The sequence below is a fragment of the Epinephelus fuscoguttatus genome, linkage group LG12 (genome assembly GCF_011397635.1).
Source record: "Epinephelus fuscoguttatus linkage group LG12, E.fuscoguttatus.final_Chr_v1".
In the NCBI taxonomy this organism is placed as follows: domain Eukaryota; kingdom Metazoa; phylum Chordata; class Actinopteri; order Perciformes; family Serranidae; genus Epinephelus; species Epinephelus fuscoguttatus.
This window is the reverse complement of record NC_064763.1, coordinates 43,983,062-44,004,494: the sequence shown is the minus strand read 5'-3', so window position 1 is coordinate 44,004,494 and position 21,433 is coordinate 43,983,062. Positions and strand designations below refer to the sequence as shown.

The following is a 21,433-nucleotide window of genomic DNA, read 5'->3' as shown; positions in this document are numbered from 1 at the left end:
TAAATGTGCTATATAAATAAATTTGACCTTTGACCTTTGTTAAAATTATTTCCTCTGTTGTTAAAATTATTTCCTCTGTTGTTAAAATTATTTTCCTCTGTTGTTAAAAGTATTTCCTCTGTTGTTAAAATTATTTTCCTCTGTTGTTAAAAGTATTTCCTCTGTTGTTAAAATTATTTCCTCTGTTGTTAAAATTATTTTCCTCTGTTGTTAAAAGTATTTCCTCTGTTGTTAAAAGTATTTCCTCTGTTGTTAAAATTATTTTCCTCTGTTGTTAAAAGTATTTCCTCTGTTGTTAAAATTATTTCCTCTGTTGTTAAAATTATTTTCCTCTGTTGTTAAAGGGAAATTTCGGTTTATTTCAACGTGTCTCCTATCCTGGAAGGCAGAACCAGACAGTAGCCTGAAAAGTTCATTCATTTATTTTATGAAAGATTTATAGAATAATGGCTGACTTTTTGCCAGACTTCGACTTTGTGGAGGAGGAATTTGATTTTGCAGAGTTTGATGGCCGCCCTTATTTATTTGAGCCAGAATACACTGACGAAGAGCTTCGTGAAATTGAAGAACGGAGGAGAAGAGAGAGAGAGGCGCAACAGGTAGAGGACGAGAGAGGAGGAATGGCTGCTGCAAGGCTGCGTAGCTCTGGAGATTGGTGGTGTACCTGTGAATGCTGTGCCCCAGTGCCCACAGAAGAGGAATGCCTCTGTTGCAAGGAATGGGACCGGTTGCAGCCTTAGCTAAATGGTAAACAACAAACATGGCAGCACACCGGTAAGGTAAGACAACATGTTTACATATCGTTTTCTATATGTTCTCTGACATTTATCCTAATGATATGAGGCAGTCTTTGTGGAAAAAAAGCTTGTTTAGTGGACTAACTTTGCACTTGAAAGGATGCCCGTTCACTTACGTTTTAACAGGTTTGACGCTACGGCTGTATCTAGGCTAACGGCTAACAGGCTAACTATTATTTCTATGTCACTAGTGACTTGAAACTAATTTCGGACGATAGGAGACAGGTTGAAATAAACCGAAATTTCCCTTTAAAATTATTTCCTCTGTTGTCAAAATTATTTCCTGTTGTGAAAACCCAGAGTTTCCCTCATGTCAGGGTGAACATACTCAGAGTTTCCACTGAACCCACTCTCTGGAAGACCCCCAGGACAGGATCACTCTGATCCAGGATCACACTTTAAGGACCCCCAATCCAGATTACCAGTACTTTACCTGGGCTGCAGGGGGCGCCAACATTCACACAACATAAAGGATCTTTCATTAATTATATGATGTTGTGTTTGTTTCCCTCTGATTTGTTTTTGATTTTTTAGTTTGTACGTCTGAAACACTGATTAACACGAGTCAGTGCAGACCTATGAACAGGTGCCTTTACGTTTCCTGTCTCACCTGGAGCAGGTGAAATAAACAGGGTGAGGAACACAACAGCTGGACAGAAAGGTTGCTGCTGTTCTTATCAGAGCAGGTCTGAACATTTCTCTTTGTGTTTGTGTCGAGCTGTGAAACAATGACCAGCAGGTGGCAGCAAACATCAAGAACACCTGGAAATGATTCACTTTGATCTGCTGTCTAATCACAGTAATCCTATCAAAGTAATCCTATCACAGTAATCTATCAAAGTAATCATATCACAGTAATCATATCACAGCAATCTATCAAAGTAATCTATCAAAGTAATCCTATCACAGTAATCATATCATAGTAATCCTATCACAGTAATCTATCAAAGTAATTCTATCACAGTAATCCTATCACAGTAATCCTATCACAGTAATCATATCAAAGTAATCCTATCACAGTAATCTATCAAAGTAATCTATCAAAGTAATCCTATCACAGTAATCTATCAAAGTAATTCTATCACAGTAATCCTGATCCTATTCAAATATGGCGCCACAGAGACCTGTGAGAACGTTTCCATTTTTGTTGTTTGATTCTGATAATCTATGATGTCATCATTCTTTTTTTTACCTTAGTGTAGTGAAGGGGTGAACAGGCAGCCTGATGTCTCCTGTACTTAAAGTAACCGTGAAACAATCAGGTGCCAAATATAAATAAATGTTTATATGTTTGACCTGTTTAAAAGTTTTTTTATTTTGTTCCTATATCCTGTATCCTACACCCTGTGTCCCACATCCTGTATCCTACACCCTATGACCCATATCCTGTATCCTACACCCTGTGTCCCACATCCTGTATCCTACACCCTATGACCCATATCCTGTATCCTACACCCTGTGTCCCATATCCTGTATCCTACACCCTGTGTCCCATATCCTGTATCCTACACCCTATGTCCTATATCCTGTATCGTACACCCTATGTCCCATATCCTGTATCCTACACCCTGTGTCCCATATCCTGTATCCTACACCCTATGTCCTATATCCTGTATCGTACACCCTATGTCATATATCCTGTATCGTACACCCTATGTCCTATATCCTGTATCCTACACCCTATGTCCTATATCCTGTATCCTACACCCTGTGTCCCATATCCTGTATCCTACACCCTATGTCCTATATCCTGTATCGTACACCCTATGTCCCATATCCTGTATCCTACACCCTGTGTCCTATATCCTATATCCTACACCCTATGTCTTATACCCTGTATCCTACACCCTGTGTCCTATATCCTATATCCTACACCCTATGTCTTATATCCTGTATCCTACACCCTATGTCCCATATCCTGTATTGTACACCCTATGTTCTATGTCCTGTATCCTACACTCTATGTCCCATATCCTGTATCCGACACCCTGTGTCCTATATCCTATATCCTACACCCTATGTCTTATACCCTGTATCCTACACCCTGTGTCCTATATCCTATATCCTACACCCTATGTCTTATATCCTGTATCCTACACCCTATGTCCCATATCCTGTATTGTACACCCTATGTTCTATGTCCTGTATCCTACACTCTATGTCCTTTATCCTACACTCTATGTCCTTTATCCTGTATCCTACACTCTATGTCCTTTATCCTACACTCTATGTCCTATATCCTGTATCCTACACCCTATGTCCCATATCCTATATCCTACACCCTATGTCCTTTATCCTGTATCCTACACCCTATGTCCTATATCCTCTATCCTACACTCTATGTCCTATATCCTGTATCCTACACCCTATGTCCCATCTCCTGTATTGTACACCCTCTGTCCTATAGCCTGTATCCTACACCTTATGTCCCATATCCTGTATCCTACACCCTATGTCCCATATCCTGTATTTGACACCCTATGTCCCATATCCTGTATTGTACACTCTATGTCCTATATCCTGTATCCTACACCCTATGTCCTTTATCCTGTATCCTACACCCTATGTCCTATATCCTCTATCCTACACTCTATGTCCTATATCCTGTATCCTACATCCTATGTCCCATCTCCTGTATTGTACACCCTATGTCCTATATCCTGTATCCTACATCCTATGTCCCATCTCCTGTATTGTACACCCTATGTCCTATATCCTGTATCCTACACCTTATGTCCCATATCCTGTATTCGACACCCTATGTCCTATATCCTGTATCCTACACCCTATCTCATATCGCCTGTGTCCTATGTCCTGTATCCTGCACCCAACGCTCTGTCAGCTCGCCCCCAGGACAAAGTTTAACTGTTGTTCTGTTCCAGTTGAATCAGGCTGTTGTTAGTAATGACCTCTGCTGTCTGCAGGGGGCACTGGCAGCACATGCTCAGTCTGGATAGTACGTACGTGTCGTGGATGCCAGCGCAGGTGTACCAGAGGATTATTGGTGGTGGATATCCAGAGCTGCTGCAGGTCAACATGTCCTTCTCCTGACTGATGACGACACTCGGAGAACCTGAGGGAGTAGTTTTTATTTTGTGTCTCTGTTGAGCTCCAAGATTAAAAATAAAATATAAACACTGACATCTTTAAAACTGATTTACTCTGCATCAACATGAGGAAGAGGAGGAGGAAGAGGAGAAGAGGAACAGGAGGAGAGGAAAAGGTTGAGGAAGACGAGGAAAAGTTTCTTACGGTAAATTCGGAGGTTGATATTCTGCGAGCCGTTAAAGAACAAGTTAACAAAGTGGAACGAGTATTGACCCCGATCTTCCTGTCGAACCCGTTGCAGCAGCAAGCTAGCCTCCGACCTGGAACACAACAATAACATGCATCAACATGAGGAAGAGGAGGAGGAAGAGGAGAAGAGGAACAGGAGGAGAGGAAAAGGTTGAGGAAGACGAGGAAAAGTTTCTACGGTAAATTCGGAGGTTGATATTCTGCGAGCCGTTAAAGAACAAGTTAACAAAGTGGAACGAGTATTGACCCCGATCTTCCTGTCGAACCCGTTGCAGCAGCAAGCTAGCCTCCGACCTGGAACACAACAATACCACCTTAAAACAACAATACCTCCTTAAACCATCCATAGCACCGTAACAAACTGCAACATGAGATTTTACACCTTAACAAACCTTAAGGTGGAATGTTTAGTGTCTCAGGTCTGACCTGTAGTAGAAATCTGAAAGCGTTAGCCAGTGGCTGTTAGCATGCTAACCTGTAGCTGTTTGTAACGTAGCTCTCCAGGTACGCCGTGCTGTTGTTGCTGAAGTGTGTTGAGGTCGTCCAGCGCCAGTTCCGGATTGGAGGATATGCCTCTATCACAAAGGTCAGCATCACATCCAGACCTTCGTACACCTCCACTGTGCTACTGCCACTAATGTTAGCACTGCTATCCCGCTTCACATCCATTCTAATGTTAACATTAGCAGTTAGCTCCCCGTTCACCTCCAATGAATCACTACTAACGTTAGCTGCTAGCTCTTCTTTCACCTCCATCAGTATGCTGCTAACGTTAGCCACCAGTTCCTCGTTGGCCTCCGTGGTCTTAGCGTTAGCATTAGCCTGCAGGTAGATCCTCAGGTAGGGTTGATCTGGTGAGGAAGAAGAGGAAGAGGAGAGACATTCAGTTTGTTCATCTTCATCCTGAGAGATGCACCTGGAGCTGTCTCAGCCTCCGCATCAGATCTGTGTGCTCCCAAAATGTTTCTTATTCCAACAGGTGATCACCTGGTCCTGATCACCTGGTTCTGATCACCTGGGCCCAGTATTTCAAAGTGATCTGATAGGATTATCCTGGCCGGATTGGATTAAATCCTGATCTGATCTAAAAACTTGGTATTTCAACACAGATCCTGAGGATCAGGATTCAGATCTGGTAATGCCATCCTCCCTTTAATCCAGATAAAGGCTGCATTTGGGTATTTCAAAAGTTAAGGCAGATATCTGGATCAATTTGATACCAAATTTCAGTATTATTTGGATCCCACCTCAGAGGTGGATTTGACAAAGCCTCAGCTCCACTTCTCCTAGATATTGTTACTCAGGATGTTCATTACACTTAATCTAAATTAGTGTTTTAGTTGTAAGTAATTTCAAGCATAGACAAATATCGTTTGGCCATACTTCCTGAAACTGCTGTAAATAAGAGTAGCAAATACAGACCTATTTCTCAACGTCTAATTTCACCTAACATTGTAACTTGTTTGTACCAAAACATCCAACATATGTTTGTGGTCAGACAAAGGCAAGGAAATGCAAAGCAAATTTATTTGTATAGCACATTCTTTTCTTTACAGAGAGTGACAGAAACAACACAGGGATTAACATAATAAGCACATGGCAGTTCAAACAAAGTATTAAAAAAGCAATTAGAAACAAAATGTAAATCTAAATAGTGTCACAGAACCTAAAGACTGCTCACAGGTCTGAGGTGAGCTTCTTTTCCAGAAGTTTTATCTTCAGTTCTGTCTCTCTCTGCTGAAGCAGCATCAGCTTGAGCTGCTTGTCAGCCATTTCAATTTGTCTCTCCGCCCTCTCAGTCTCCATTCTCTGTCAGGAATCCACAATAGTCACAGAAATTGTTTAAGTACAGAAAGCACATCACCAGCATTACTGTAGCATACCAAAACTCGATCCTCTGACATTTCTGAATGAACTGCATAATTCATACTAGTCCTGTGTATTTTTCCTATACTGCAGCAGTCTGCTCTGCACACAGAGCAAGTCCGCTGTGTTGGCAATAACATAACGTTAAACTCTGAACAGGTTGGTGTTTAAAGAGTTCATGTATGACATATGGCCTTTTAAATTAAACCATAGACCGCAAAATACATTAACAAAGTCAGCTACCTCACTAGGCTGCTAGCTACTTAACATGCAAGTCAATGGAGCTGCGTTAGCTACCGTTAGCATGACCTCAGCTCAATTAGAGATCGGTACGCCCACATTTGAATTAGGTGACAATTCAAATAGCGGGCTCACACGAGATGGTGGGTGGCCTTCGTATGGTCTTAAAAACGCTAGGCAAGGCAAGGCAAGGCAATTTTATTTATATAGCACCATTCATACACAAGGTAATTCAATGTGCTTTACAAGGGAAATATGTTAAGATAAAACATTAAAGGAACAATAGATCATTAAAAACAAAAGCTAAAAGCAAGAAAAACAGTGCAGAAAATGCATTTAAAAAGCAAACATAAAGCAAAAGCAACAGCAGACAAATATAAAAACAATAGCTACAGATTATCCTAACAATAAGTTACATATCTAGTTCACTGGTAAGCTGCAGTAAATAGTAATGTTTTAAGCCCTGATTTAAATGAGCTGACAGTTTCAGCCGACCTCAGATATTCTGGAAGTTTGTTCCACAGGCGGGGAGCATAGAAACTAAAGGCTGCTTCACCTTGTTTGGTTTTGATCCTGGGAACACTGAGTAAACCTGTTCCAGATGATCTGAGGGGTCTGGATGCTTCATAATGTACAAGTATATCAGAGATGTATTTAGGCCCGAGACCATTTAGTGCTTTATAGACAAGTAACAAGATTTTAAAGTCTATCCTTTGACACACAGGAAGCCAGTGCAGCGATTTAAGCACTGGTGTAATGTGCTCCACTCTCTTGGTGTTGGTGAGGACTCTGGCAGCAGCGTTCTGGACGAGCTGCAGTTGTCTGATTGTTGTTTTTTTTTGCTACACATTAGATAACGGTAAACCTACATTTTGATGTGAAAGCTGTGCTACCAACTGCTCCTTTAGTGAAATAGTCCGCCAAGTTTCAGATCCGGGGGCGGAGTTGTAAGATTTGGAAATCCGTATCCAGTCAGATTGGGATCAAAGTGATCCACACTGGCAATGTTTTGAAATACCCAGATAAAGTCAGCAGGATCACCTTGATCCCTGACTGAGAAAAGGAGGATTTCATTATCCAGATTATTCTGATCCAGATTACATTTTGAAATACTGGGCCCTGGTTCTAATCACCTGGTTCTCATTAGTTCCCTCTGGTTCCCACAGATCAGAGGTTTGTTGGTATCTCTTTTTTTTAACGAGTCATGATCTCGTTCTTTTATCTGGATTTGATTCGTTGATCTTACCCACAACTCTTAGCTGCGTGGTTGCTGTGGCGACTCCAGCCTCGTTGTGAGCAGTACAGGTGTAGGTGCCGCTGTCCATCAGAGTGACATCAGAGACCATCAGAGTGCTGTTCTTGTTCAGACAGTTGCCATGGAGACAGCTGACGAAGACGTGTGGGGGCTTCTGGAAGAAAAAAACAAACAGTGAAGATCAGAACAGGAAGTCCATCAAGACAGAAGACAGTCAGGTGACCTCTGACCTTCCTGTTCGGGTGAGTCCAGGTGAGGTTGTAGAAGTTGTTTGGGTTCCTGGCCAGACAGGTGACCTCGAACGTCTCTCCCTCCAGACGGACAAACTCATCCTGACTGATGGACAGAGATGGAGGATGACACAGACGCAGCCCTGCAGACAGACAGATGGACGGGTCACTCAGTCAGACAGTCAGACAGACAGACAGACAGACAGACAGATGGGTCTTACTGCGGGAAACCAGCAGGTTGACAGGTTTGGATCTGAACTCTTGTCCGTCCTTCCAGCCTGAACAAACATAGTGTCCTGTGAAGGACATCTGCAGGTCTCGGATCAGGGCTCCTCTCTGAGGGTCAAAGGTCACGTTCATGCCCTGAGGCAGGCCCCGCCCCTTGCCCATGGCACTGTCATGTGATTGGAGGGTGAGGTTTGTCACCGACGGGTCGGTCAGCAGACACCTGAACAGGAAGTCCTGGCCCTCCTTGACATCAGGGAGACGATAAGGTGTGACGAAGACGCTGTCGGGGTCAGCTGGGTCTGACAGAGGTGCATCATGGGAAATAAAGGCCAATTTTAAGTGTTAGAAACATCGGCAGGTGACAGCAGGTCAGAACCAGTCTATGAGGTCTCTGGAGGTCTGATCTGACTCCGCCCTCTTACATATGGCACATATGACGAGGACAACTCAACTCAGGGGGAGGAGTAACTCGGAGAGGGGGCGTGGCCTCAGTCAGTCTTACCTTTGACATACAGGTGTATCCAGGTGTTCAGGTGTTCCAGGCTCTGGTTGATGTACCCACAACGATACGTTCCAGTGTGTCTGGGGTTCGATCTGTTGATCTCCACCGGGTTCTGCAGTCCGTCCCGGTACAACAGATTGAACGCAGTGAAGGTCCAACCAACTGAAATGTTACCGTGACAACTGAGGGTGAAGGTGGAGCCAGCGGTCAGAACCACCTCGGTTTGGTTTGGCAGAAAGTCGGAGTTGAGACGGATTGAAGGAGGATCAGGAGGATCTGAAACAAACACAGCGTCAGGTCAACAACAACTCTGTAACACACTGTCAGTGATGACGACACATGGCCACGCCCATATGTGCTGATGGGTGGGATTATAACACCTGACCCCGCCCACCCACCAACAGACTGCAGGGGCTTCTTACGCAGTCAGCTAAAGTTTCTCTGATCTGATGGTCGTCTCTGAGGTTCTGGCGGATCTTTGTCTCGTTCAGACTCTTCTCTGTCACACACCTGACACCTGGGGTGGGTGCAGGTGAGCTAATTTACATACTCAGCCTTGATTGGACAGTTATTGTGTGCCATGATACTGGTCATTTCCTACGTCGTGTCTCCACACACGGTTTTAAAGTCGGGGACCTTTGTTGAAGTGTTATTTGCTGTACACACAATGACACACAATAACACACAGACACACAGTAACACACAGTGACACACAGTAACACACAGACACACAGACACACAGTGACACACAGTGACACACAGACACACAGTAACACACAGTAACACACAGACACACAGTAACACACAGACACACAGTAACACACAGTGACACACAGTAACACACAGTAACACACAGACACACAGTAACACACAGACACACAGTAACACACAGTAACACACAGACACACAGTAACACACAGTGACACACAATAACACACAGTAACACACAGTAACACACAGACACACAGTAACACACAGTGACACACAGTAACACACAGTAACACACAGACACACAGTAACACACAGTAACACACAGACACACAGTAACACACAGTAACACACAGACACACAGTAACACACAGACACACACAGACACACAGTAACACACAGTAACACACAGACACACAGTAACACACAGACACACAGTAACACAGTGACACACAGTAACACAGTGACACACAGACACACAGTAACACACAGTAACACACAGACACACAGTAACACACAGACACACAGTAACACACAGTGACACACAGTAACACAGTGACACACAGACACACAGTAAGACACAGTAACACACAGTAACACACAGACACACAGACACACAGTAACACACAGTAACACACAGTGACACACAGTGACACACAGACACACAGTAACACACAGTAACACACAGTAACACACAGTGACACACAGACACACAGTAACACACAGTAACACACAGTAACACACAGTGACACACAGACACACAGACACACAGTAACACACAGTAACACACAGTGACACACAGACACACAGTAACACACAGTAACACACAGTAACACACAGTAACACACAGTGACACACAGACACACAGTAACACACAGTAACACACAGTAACACACAGACACACAGACACACAGTAACACACAGTAAGACACAGTAACACACAGTAACACACAGACACACAGACACACAGTAACACACAGTAACACACAGTAACACACAGACACACAGTAACACACAGTAACACACAGTAACACACAGTGACACACAGACACACAGTAAGACACAGTAACACACAGTAACACACAGTGACACACAGACACACAGTAACACACAGTAACACACAGAGAAGTGACGACTGTTCGGATGAAACAAAATAACTTTATTTAAAATCAGAGAAGAAGAGTCGACACAGCAGACTTTACAACAAGAGAAGAAGAGCGTTTTTCTGTGAATGAAATCAGAAACATTGTGAGCTGTTGATTGGCTCAGCCAATGAGCTGCTGTGATGTCATCAAGAGGTGAGAAAGACAACATGTGTTCACCTTTATTGATCATTTATCAACATGTTTCTAATAAATTTCCTGATTTTTAATGAAAAACAATATCTTAATGTTGAAGCTTGATGATTAGCATCATCATTGATTAACATCAGTCTCATTGATTAGCTGGTTACTGGTTATTTATCAGCTGGTTACTGATTATTGATTAGCTGGTTACAGATTATTGATTAGCTGGGTACTGATCATTGATTAGCTGGTTACTGGTTATTGATCAGCTGGTTACTGATTATTGATTAGCTGGTTACAGATCAGTGATTAGCTGGTTACAGATCATTGATTAGCTGGTTACTGATTATTGATTAGCTGGGTACTGATTATTGATTAGCTGGTTACTGATTATTGATTAGCTGGGTACTGATTTTTGACTAGCTGGTTTTTGATTCACTGGGTACTGGTTATTGATCAGATGGTTACAGATTATTGATCAGCTGGTTACTGATTAGCTGGTTACTGATTATTGATTAGCTGGTTACTGGTTATTGATTAGCTGGTTACAGATCAGTGATTAGCTGGTTACAGATCATTGATTAGCTGGTTACAGATCATTGATTAGCTGGTTACTGATTATTGATTAGCTGGGTACTGATTATTGATTAGCTGGTTACTGATTATTGATTAGCTGGGTACTGATTTTTGACTAGCTGGTTTTTGATTCACTGGGTACTGGTTATTGATCAGATGGTTACAGATTATTGATCAGCTGGTTACTGATTAGCTGGTTACTGATTATTGATTAGCTGGTTATTGATTAGCTGGGTACTGATTATTGATCAGCAGATACAATAAAGTTAAGATAAACGTCCAGTTGAATAACTCGATCTTATTGGCTCAGAACATTTTCCACTGTCGGTACAATCAGAGGATCTCATTGGCCGGGGGCGGTGAGCAGTGGCGCAGCAGGTTTTTTGGCGAGTTCCTGCAGCTGGGTGGCGATACGTGACGTCTGCAGCAGTAACGCCTGATGGTTCTCAACCAGCAGACTCTGGTGACGAGCCACGTTCTGCAGGTCCTGGATCTGCTGGGAGCCCTGGAGACACCACGTCAGAACACTGGTTAGACCGGTTTCAACCAGATCAGACGAGGTGACATCATCATCAACATGTGATCAGATTCAGGTCGTCAACTGACAGACTGTCGTTTAGATTACACCATATTAAATCAGAATAAACCAGATTAGACCGGTTCGGTTTAATCTGGTCTGAAAATCCACACTGTCAGTGAGACCAAGTCTGAACCAGTTTATATCATCTTACTTCAGCCTGAGCTCTGAGCACATCGAGCAGGTTGACCACCACAACCCAAACTACACTAAACTGAGATAATCTCAACAAAACCTGAGCTAAACCTCAGATAATCTCAACTATACTAAACCTGAGATAATCTCAACTGAACCTGAGATAATCTCAACAAGACTAAACCTGAGATAATCTCAACAAGACTAAACCTTAGATAATCTCAGATAAACTAAAGCCGAGATAATCTCAACTACATTAAAACTGAGATAATCTCAGTGAGACTAAATTTGAGAGAATCTCAGCTTAACTAAACCTGAGATAATCTCAACAACATTAAACCTGAGATAAACTAAACCTGAGATAAAATCAAATGAATTTAACTAAACCTGAGATAATCTCAACTACACTAAACCTGAGATAATCTCAAATGAATTTAACTAAACCTGAGATAATCTCAACTACACTAAACCTGAGATAATCTCAACTATACTAAACTGAGATAATCTCAACTGAACCTGAAATAATCTCAACAAGACTAAACCTGAGATAATCTCAATGAGACTAAACCTGAGATAATCTCAACTACACTAAACTTGAGATAATCTCAACTATACTAAACTGAGATAATCTCAATTGAACCTGAGATAATCTCAACTATACTAAACCTGAAATAATCTCAGCTAAACTAAACCTGAGATAATCTCAAATGAATTTAACTAAACCTGAGATAATCTACACTAAACATACACTAAACTGAAATGTAACCCAAGATAATCTCAACTAAATTCAACTAAACCTGAGATAAATTCTGTCTCAACTAAGATTAAACCAGATTAAACCCACCTGAGTTCCCAGAGTTCCTAGCAGTTGGGCCACCTGCACCTGACCTCTGGCGACCTCCTTCTGGATCAGGACCAGCTGTTTCAGCAGATCCAGGACCTCCGTCCTCCACTGCGCCTCCTGCTGATCCTCGATCAGCTCCGCCAGCCTGGGGGCGGGGTCGCCGTCCGGTTGGGTGGGTGACTGGGCTGCGCCCATCGTCATGGCAGCAGGCAGGTTGTCATGGTGATCCCCTGCAGTGAAGACGCCTGAAGTAAAACTTCAGTTTTTACACGACACGAACAGAATTCAGGTTCCTCTGATTTTCACAATAAAAGTCCTGTGAAATTAAAACCCAAAGGAATAGGCCACCTACAGCAGCTTTTAATGTGAAATATGTTGTGATCTCTGACGGGGACGGAGCGGCGCCGCAAGCTCATTAATATGTCAGAAGAATTATTACAGAGCGTGACGGAAATATTAAACAGTCTGACAGGATCAGAGTGACGACTCTGACAATATGACGGACGTAGAGTTCAGGGTGTGACGGAGATATTACAGGAAAACTACAGCCACACATCTGAGTAACAACAACACACACACACACACACAGCACCATCACGAGCTACAACTACTCCAACTGTTAGCTGAGGCTGAGTAACTGTGCGTTCACACCAAAAGCTGCCACAACTGCAAAATAGCTGAATTTGCTCCAGCAGCGCCGCTGGTAAAATATCTGTGGCAGCTCAAGTTGCTCATGAGTCAAATTCTGAACGTTCGATTATGCTTCTTGATTTAAAGGAGCTGCAAAGCAGGTTACTGGCTGGAGCACAGAAATGTGACAATGAAAGCAGAATAAAAAGTCTAAATAGTTCTGACATTAAACATTAAACACACAGCCTGTGTTGTGTTCAGGCGTTGTCACGTAAATAACAAATTCCAGCACTTGAGCAGGCCGTAGCACAACACAGCAGCATGTCAAGTGGGCCGAACCCGAACCAAATATGACCAAAGCTGTAAATGGTGGTAAGGAGAGCAAATGAATTGCATTCCCGCAAATAACAAGCGTTCCAGAACACAAAGAAATTGTATAAGTACGTGCGCTTGTCCACAGTTGTGTATTGATTCAACATGGAAGAAGACATTCTTGTAATTTGTGCTGCCGTGTGGTACCTGTGGATGTAGCCACCATCGGCTCTGGGTTCACGATATCCTCCCGGGCCGTGAACAGCACGGGGAATACCATGGGCTGGTGCAGGAGCTGCGGCTGAATGGGGAGAGGTTCCAGCGCTACTTCAGGCTGCTGCTTGTTTTGAAGTAGGAACGAATGTTTGGTAGGAACTAAAAGTTTCCGAGTATGTTTTCTGGGTTCCACACAAGCGATGGACATCTACATTCTGATTGGTTGCTGGTCATTTGCAGCTCAAAATGCTTCTAGTCGCCACATGTCCATTGAAAATGAATTAGACCTGACGCCTTTGCAGCTCTGGCAGCTTTTGTTGCGGACGCACAGTAACAGCTGCTAACATGCTAACATGCTAACATGGTAAATCTACATGGTTGATACAGTTGTTTATTAAAGTCACAGAGTAAACAACAACAACAATAATGTGCCACTGAAGTTAAAGCATTTGTCCCAAAACAACAGACCTGGATAAATAAATACAGCCTGAACACCACCTGAACTCCACCTGAACACCACCTGAATGCCACATGAACACCACCTGAACTCCACCTGAACACCACATGAACACCACCTGAACACCACATGAACACCATAGAACACCAACACTAGACACTGCTAACATGAACACCACTGACACCACATTAGACACCAAGACACCACAGACACCACATAAACTCCACCTGAACACCACATGAACTCCACCTGAACACCACATGAACTCCACCTGAACTCCACATGAACACCACCTGAACACCACATGAACTCCACCTGAACTCCACCTGAACACCACCTGAACGCCACATGAACACCACCTGAACTCCACCTGAACACCACATGAACACCACCTGAACACCACATGAACTCCACCTGAACACCACCTGAACGCCACCTGAACTCCACCTGAACGCCACCTGAACTCCACATGAACTCCACCTGAACACCACATGAACTCCACCTGAACTCCACATGAACTCCACATGAACTCCACCTGAACGCCACCTGAACGCCACCTGAACTCCACCTGAACGCCACCTGAACTCCACATGAACACCACCTGAACACCACCTGAACTCCACCTGAACTCCACATGAACACCACCTGAACACCACATGAACTCCACCTGAACACCACCTGAACTCCACATGAATTCCACCTGAACTCCACATGAACTCCACCTGAACACCACATGAACTCCACCTGAACTCCACCTGAAATCCACATGAATGCCACCTGAACGCCACCTGAACTCCACCTGAACATCACCTGAACACCACATGAACTCCACCTGAACTCCACATGAACTCCACCTGAACACCACCTGAACTCCACCTGAACTCCACATGAACACCACCTGAACACCACATGAACTCCACCTGAACTCCACCTGAACATCACCTGAACACCACATGAACTCCACCTGAACACCACCTGAAATCCACATGAATGCCACCTGAACGCCACCTGAACTCCACCTGAACATCACCTGAACACCACATGAACTCCACATGAACTCCACCTGAACACCACCTTAACTCCACATGAACTCCACATGAACATCACCTGAACACCACATGAACTCCACCTGAACTCCACATGAACTCCACCTGAACACCACCTGAACTCCACCTGAACTCCACATGAACACCACCTGAACACCACATGAACTCCACATGAACACCACATGAACACCACATGAACTCCACCTGAACTCCACCTGAACATCACCTGAACACCACATGAACTCCACATGAACTCCACATGAATTCCACCTGAACTCCACATGAACTCCACCTGAACACCACCTGAAATCCACATGAATGCCACCTGAACGCCACCTGAACTCCACCTGAACATCACCTGAACACCACATGAACTCCCCATGAACTCCACCTGAACACCACCTTAACTCCACATGAACTCCACATGAACATCACCTGAACGCCACATGAACACCACCTGAACTCCACCTGAACACCACATGAACTCCACCTGAACGCCACATGAACTCCACCTGAACGCCACATGAACTCCACCTGAACACCACATGAACTCCCCATGAACTCCACCTGAACACCACCTTAACTCCACCTGAACACCACATGAACTCCACCTGAACGCCACATGAACACCACCTGAACTCCACCTGAACACCACATGAACTCCACCTGAACGCCACATGAACACCACCTGAACTCCACCTGAACACCACCTGAACTCCACATGAACGCCACCTAAACTCCAGCTGAACACCACATGAACACCACCTGAACACCACATGAACTCCACCTGAATCAATCAATCAATCAATCAATTTTATTTATAAAGCCCAATATCACAAATCACAGTTTGCCTCACAGGGCTTTACAGCATACGACATCCCTCTGTCCTTAGGACCCTCACAGCTGATCAGGAAAAACTCCCCAAAAAACCCTTTAACGGGGAAAAAACGGTAGAAACCTCAGGAAGAGCAACTGAGGAGGGATCCCTCTTCCAGGACGGACAGACGAGCAATAGATGTCGTACAGAACAGATCAGCATGATAAATTAACAGTAATCCACATGACACAATGAGACAGAGAGAGAGAGAGAGAGAGAGAGAGAGATGCAGGTAATGACAGTAGCTTACAACAACATTAATGAAAGTAATAATATTATAGTTATAGTTCTGGCTACTGTGGTACAATATGTTGAAAGTATGTATTAATATCTGGCAGTATACATGTGTGACAATAGTCATATGTGTATAATAACAGTAGAAGTATGACTAATGACTAATGATGGCAGCAGCAGCAGGAGGCATCTGGCAGGACCACGGCAGCAGCACAACCACACACGTCACGCTGTCCAGGCACCGCTGTGATATGAGTTAATCTGAGAGACAGTGGAGCACAAAGGCTCCGGAGAAGAAGCCGAGTTAGTGACATCCAGAATGGCCGAGTTAGCAAGATGCAGTAATAGGATACGAGAGAGAGAGAGAGAGAGAGAGAGAGAGAGAGAGAGAGAAGGTGCCCGGTGTATTATAGGGGGGTCCTCCGGCAGACTAGGCCTAAGTCAGCCTAACTAGGGGCTGGTACAGGACAAGCCTGAGCCAGCCCTAACTATAAGCTTTATCAAAGAGGAAAGTCTTAAGTCTAGTCTTAAATGTGGAGACGGTGTCTGCCTCCCGGACCGTAACAGGAAGATGATTCCACAGGAGAGGAGCCTGATAGCTGAAGGCTCTGGCTCCTGATCTACTTTTGGAGACCTGAACACCACCTGAACACCACATGAACACCACCTGAACTCCACATGAACTCCACCTGACCTCCACCTGAACACCACCTGACCACCACCTGAACGCCACCTGAGCACCACCTGAACACCACATGAACACCAACTGAACTCAACCTGAACTCCACATGAACTCCACCTGACCTCCACCTGAACACCACCTGACCACCACCTGAACGCCACCTGAGCACCACCTGAATACCACATGAACACCAACTGAACTCAACCTGAACACCACCTGAACTCCACCTGAACACCACATGAACACCACCTGAACTCCACATGAACACCACATGAACACCACCTGAACACCACATGAACACCACCTGAACTCCACATGAACACCACCTGAACACCACCTGAACTCCACATGAACACCACATGAACTCCACCTGAACGCCACCTGAGCACCACCTGAACACCACATGAACTCCACCTGAACTCAACCTGAACACCACATGAACATCACCTGAACACCACATGAACTCCACCTGAACACCACATGAACTCCACCTGAACACCACATGAACACCACCTGAACTCCACCTGAACACCACATGAACACCACCTGAACTCCACATGAACACCACATGAACACCACCTGAACTCCACATGAACACCACCCCCTGAATAAACAGTGATCAGTGAATAGATCAATAATTGATCAGAGATAAACATGTTGTAAACTTCCATGTGACAGCTGAAGGTTTCACGTCAGCGAGTTTCTCAATCTGAATGTTTCTGTGCCACAAAACAGGAAGTGAAACAACTAACGCTGAGTGTGTGTGTGTGTGTGTGTGTGTGTTTGTGTGTGTGTGTGTGTGTTTGTGTGTGTGTGTGTGTGTGTGTGTGTGTGTGTGTGTTGGACACAGATCTTGTAAAGTTCACCTTCAGTCACTGAGTTAGACATGATTTTATTTCAGTGTGAAACTTGTCTATCTGAGTGTTTTCTTGAACAAAGATCCACCAGATGACTGGGAGGACTGGGGGAACTGGGAGAACTGGGAGGACTGGGGGAACTGGGAGAACTGGGGGAGCTGAGAGGACTGGGAGGACTGGGAGAACTGGGAGGACTGAGAGGACTGGGGGAGCTGGGAGGACTGGGAATTGATCTAAATACTTGAGATAAATACACAAATCCATTGGAGTATATTCTTATAACTAACAGTTTCGTATATAATGTAAATAATAATAATTAAAATAACAAACACAACACATGATTTATACACATGAAGTGCTCACTAGACGCTGTGCTGATCCATAGACACGTCACTTTATGCCACAGATTGTTTCTGTGTGGCGAGCACCAGACCTGCCTCACTGAGCCACAGAGCTAGCTGTCCTCTTTCATGAGTGCTGGACACACATATCAGGCACTGTGGGTGCACTTTGCTGCACCATCCCACTCTTAATACTCTCTTAATGTTCCTGCTACTGTGTCATCTACAACCTAGCCATCAACCATTCAGTGATTCACGATCCATCCGCCCCAAATACCAACTTAATGCATGTCACATGGCTGTGCAGTTGTCCAACAACTGCCAGCCTGTGTGCACACATTCAACCCACTCATGACGCTCTTACAAGGGGCAGATTAACACCGTGCTCCCAGAGGAGGACTTTACTCTCTGCTGTCGCCACATATTCTATTATCATAAACTTTTTAGTAACTGCTGGAGGACAGAGAAGCACCACCACCAAATAAAAGGGTGAGACACAAGATGTGATGCAAATCAGATTTCTTTCTCTTTTCACTCCTTGGCTGTGTGTGACTGAACTAATCATTATAATAAACAACATAACAATCAGATCCGTTACTTTTCTTGAACATTTCCCACATAATGATAAACAGCATCACGGTTCTCGTCACACGGAGGACGGCACGTGTCAACTGGCTTAGATCTAGTTTTATTCCTTTAGTTTTAGTCAACTATTCTCCATTGATAAATGACATGATTAAACAAATATATTCTGTTTTAATATTTATATTTATTTTATATTACTGTGAAATTAAAACCATTAAGTGCATTAAGAGAAAGAGAGATAGAGGGGGAGAGTGTGTTTGAGCTCATCACAGTGAAAGTAAGCTGCAATACACACAGCTGCTTTTTGTCATACATTTCTGTAAAGCTTGGGGTCTACACAGTGGTGGTCGTACACTGACTACTGTGGAGAGAGTATGAGGATGAAGCTACAGAATATTGTTTCCCAGCCAAGCAGAGTGAACGTGTCAAGGGCTCGTGCAAAGAGGAGGAACTGGGACGTAGCATAAGAGTGATACAATACGTACTGACCACAGTGTGTAGTTATGTACTCAACAGAAAGTAGTTATTGTTGCCATGGTAACTCTCCAGCGGCTGCTGCTACTGCTCAAACCCTGGTGCCATCAGGCCAGTATTACCCCCAGTGAATGCTGTCAACCAATCACATCACAGTATACTCCAAAGGCGCATAACTTCAGGACCAGCCTGCAGTCTGCAGTTGGGTTGGTGACAGTGATCTGAACTGATATCAGGTAAAAACACATACTTATAATACTGAATCTCCTCTCTCCTCCATCTCCTCTAGTCTCTCCTCCATCTCCTCCTGTCTCTCCTCCATCTCCTCCATCTCCTCCTGTCTCTCCTCCATCTCCTCCATCTCCTCTAGTCTCTCCTCCATCTCCTCCTGTCTCTCCTCCATCTCCTCCATCTCCTCCTGTCTCTCCTCCATCTCCTCCTGTCTCTCCTCCATCTCCTCCATCTCCTCTAGTCTCTCCTCCATCTCCTCCTGTCTCTCCTCCATCTCCTCCATCTCCTCCTGTCTCTCCTCCATCTCCTCCTGTCTCTCCTCCATCTCCTCCATCTCCTCTAGTCTCTCCTCCATCTCCTCCTGTCTCTCCTCCATCTTCTCTGTCTCCTTCTGTCTCTCTCCTACGTGTCATCTGACACAAAACATATTGATGCGACACATGTGACCAGTGGGACAATCTGAGGTGCAACAGTCATAGACTTTGATTGTTGTAGCCTGAGGAAAACATACTGAGTGTTTTACAATTGTGTAACTCATTAAACACCATGTGAATGTATATAGGCTGAAGAACAGCCATAATGTCAACACAAGTTAGTCAGTTTCATCATGTTAAACATAAATAAAATAAATCAACAAAAATGTAAATACTCCAAAATGTTTTACTTACACCCAGTATCTATGACATGAATATGACTCAATGTTGGTGTTCTTACTGGGAGCAGTGGATCTCTATTCTCCTCAGTCTCTCCTTCACACACCATGGATGCTGAAGACTGTCACTGAAGGAGCTATTATTATAGTGTTTACACTTCATTTATTCAGACTGTTTCTATCATGTCATCTTACTACAAACATGAATGTGAACTGTGTCATCACGACATCTATGATTGCTGATGGAGCATGTGAAGTGGAATTTCATGTTCTCTGGCATATAATATTGATCTAATAGCTGCCAAACTTAGCTCAGCTAGTATTAGCTCGTTAGCATCTCATTATCTAGCAGAGAGTTGCCAAGGAACGCCATTCAGTTAGCCTATCTATCTATCGATCTATCTATCTATCTATCTATCTATCTATCTATCTATCTATCTATCTAATCTGACCTTATGGAACAAGTTGGTTTTGGTCTCACTCCCTGTGGACTTTAGCTCCTCCTTTACTGCATTCACTTCCTGTTTGTCTGCTCCTCACCTGAGCTCAGCTGACAGTCAGAGGGAGGTCATTCACTGACGTCTCAAACGTCCATTCAACAGGCAGAATCAGCCAATAGAAACAAACTGACGGGCTGACGAGGGGGAACTAAGGCAATGCTCAGTAACAGCACAACATCGCCCGACGGCTCAGTGTTGATGTGTCAGGGCTTTTAAACAGAGGCAGCGCTGTCGATGGCAGTGATGTGTGAGGTCATTAAATACATCACAACAAGTTTTCTTTTCACTACTTCACTGATTGGTTCTGTTTCACGAGTTTTAAAATCCCTTCGTCGTCTCCTGAGGTCAGATCTGACTTTAACCTCTCGGCCTCCATGATCTGTGGGGACTCTGCAGCATCGTGTCCGTTAGCTTCAGAACAACTGCACGGATACTGTTGAGATGAAAACAGAGTACGGACAGAGAGCCACGTCTCTCTCTGTCTCTGTCTGTCTCTCTCTCTGTCTCTGTCTCTGTCTGTGTCTGTGTCTGTCTGTGTCTGTCTGTGTCTGTGTCTGTGTCTGTGTCTGTCTCTGTCTGTCTGTGTCTGTCTCTGTCTCTGTCTGTCTCTCTCTCTGTCTCTGTCTGTCTGTGTCTGTCTCTGTCTGTCTGTGTCTGTGTCTGTGTCTGTCTCTGTCTGTCTGTGTCTGTCTCTGTCTCTGTCTGTCTCTCTCTCTGTCTCTGTCTCTGTCTGTCTCTCTCTCTGTCTCTGTCTCTGTCTGTCTGTGTCTGTCTCTGTCTGTCTGTGTCTGTGTCTGT

General features: G+C 44.1%; 2 protein-coding genes across 3 annotated transcripts in view; both read right to left on the bottom strand.

The window, feature by feature from the left end:
- Nucleotides 1-21,433, bottom strand: part of csf1rb (colony stimulating factor 1 receptor, b) — a 36,665-nt gene that overhangs the window by 9,787 nt on the left and 5,445 nt on the right. The window contains exons 2-8 of one of the 2 annotated variants that reach the window (XM_049591923.1): nucleotides 8,416-8,691; nucleotides 7,907-8,212; nucleotides 7,686-7,828; nucleotides 7,447-7,609; nucleotides 4,570-4,945; nucleotides 4,273-4,388; nucleotides 3,762-3,870 (exon numbers count right to left, since the gene is read on the bottom strand). In XM_049591923.1, coding sequence (XP_049447880.1) covers nucleotides 3,762-3,870; nucleotides 4,273-4,388; nucleotides 4,570-4,945; nucleotides 7,447-7,609; nucleotides 7,686-7,828; nucleotides 7,907-8,212; nucleotides 8,416-8,691 — 1,489 coding nt within the window. Of the gene's footprint in view, nucleotides 1-3,761; nucleotides 3,871-4,049; nucleotides 4,166-4,272; nucleotides 4,389-4,569; nucleotides 4,946-7,446; nucleotides 7,610-7,685; nucleotides 7,829-7,906; nucleotides 8,213-8,415; nucleotides 8,692-21,433 lie in introns of both variants that reach the window. The other variant, XM_049591924.1, reaches the window with a different exon arrangement.
- LOC125898205 (uncharacterized) lies at nucleotides 12,778-18,000 on the bottom strand. The gene is made up of 7 exons (XM_049591937.1): nucleotides 17,267-18,000; nucleotides 15,869-17,211; nucleotides 15,693-15,791; nucleotides 15,275-15,560; nucleotides 15,000-15,131; nucleotides 14,375-14,581; nucleotides 12,778-14,287 (listed from the first exon to the last, which is right to left on the bottom strand). Exons 2-7 carry the CDS (start codon nucleotides 15,923-15,925, stop codon nucleotides 14,100-14,102), a joined length of 969 nt encoding a protein of 322 aa, XP_049447894.1. The 5' UTR covers nucleotides 15,926-17,211; nucleotides 17,267-18,000; the 3' UTR covers nucleotides 12,778-14,099.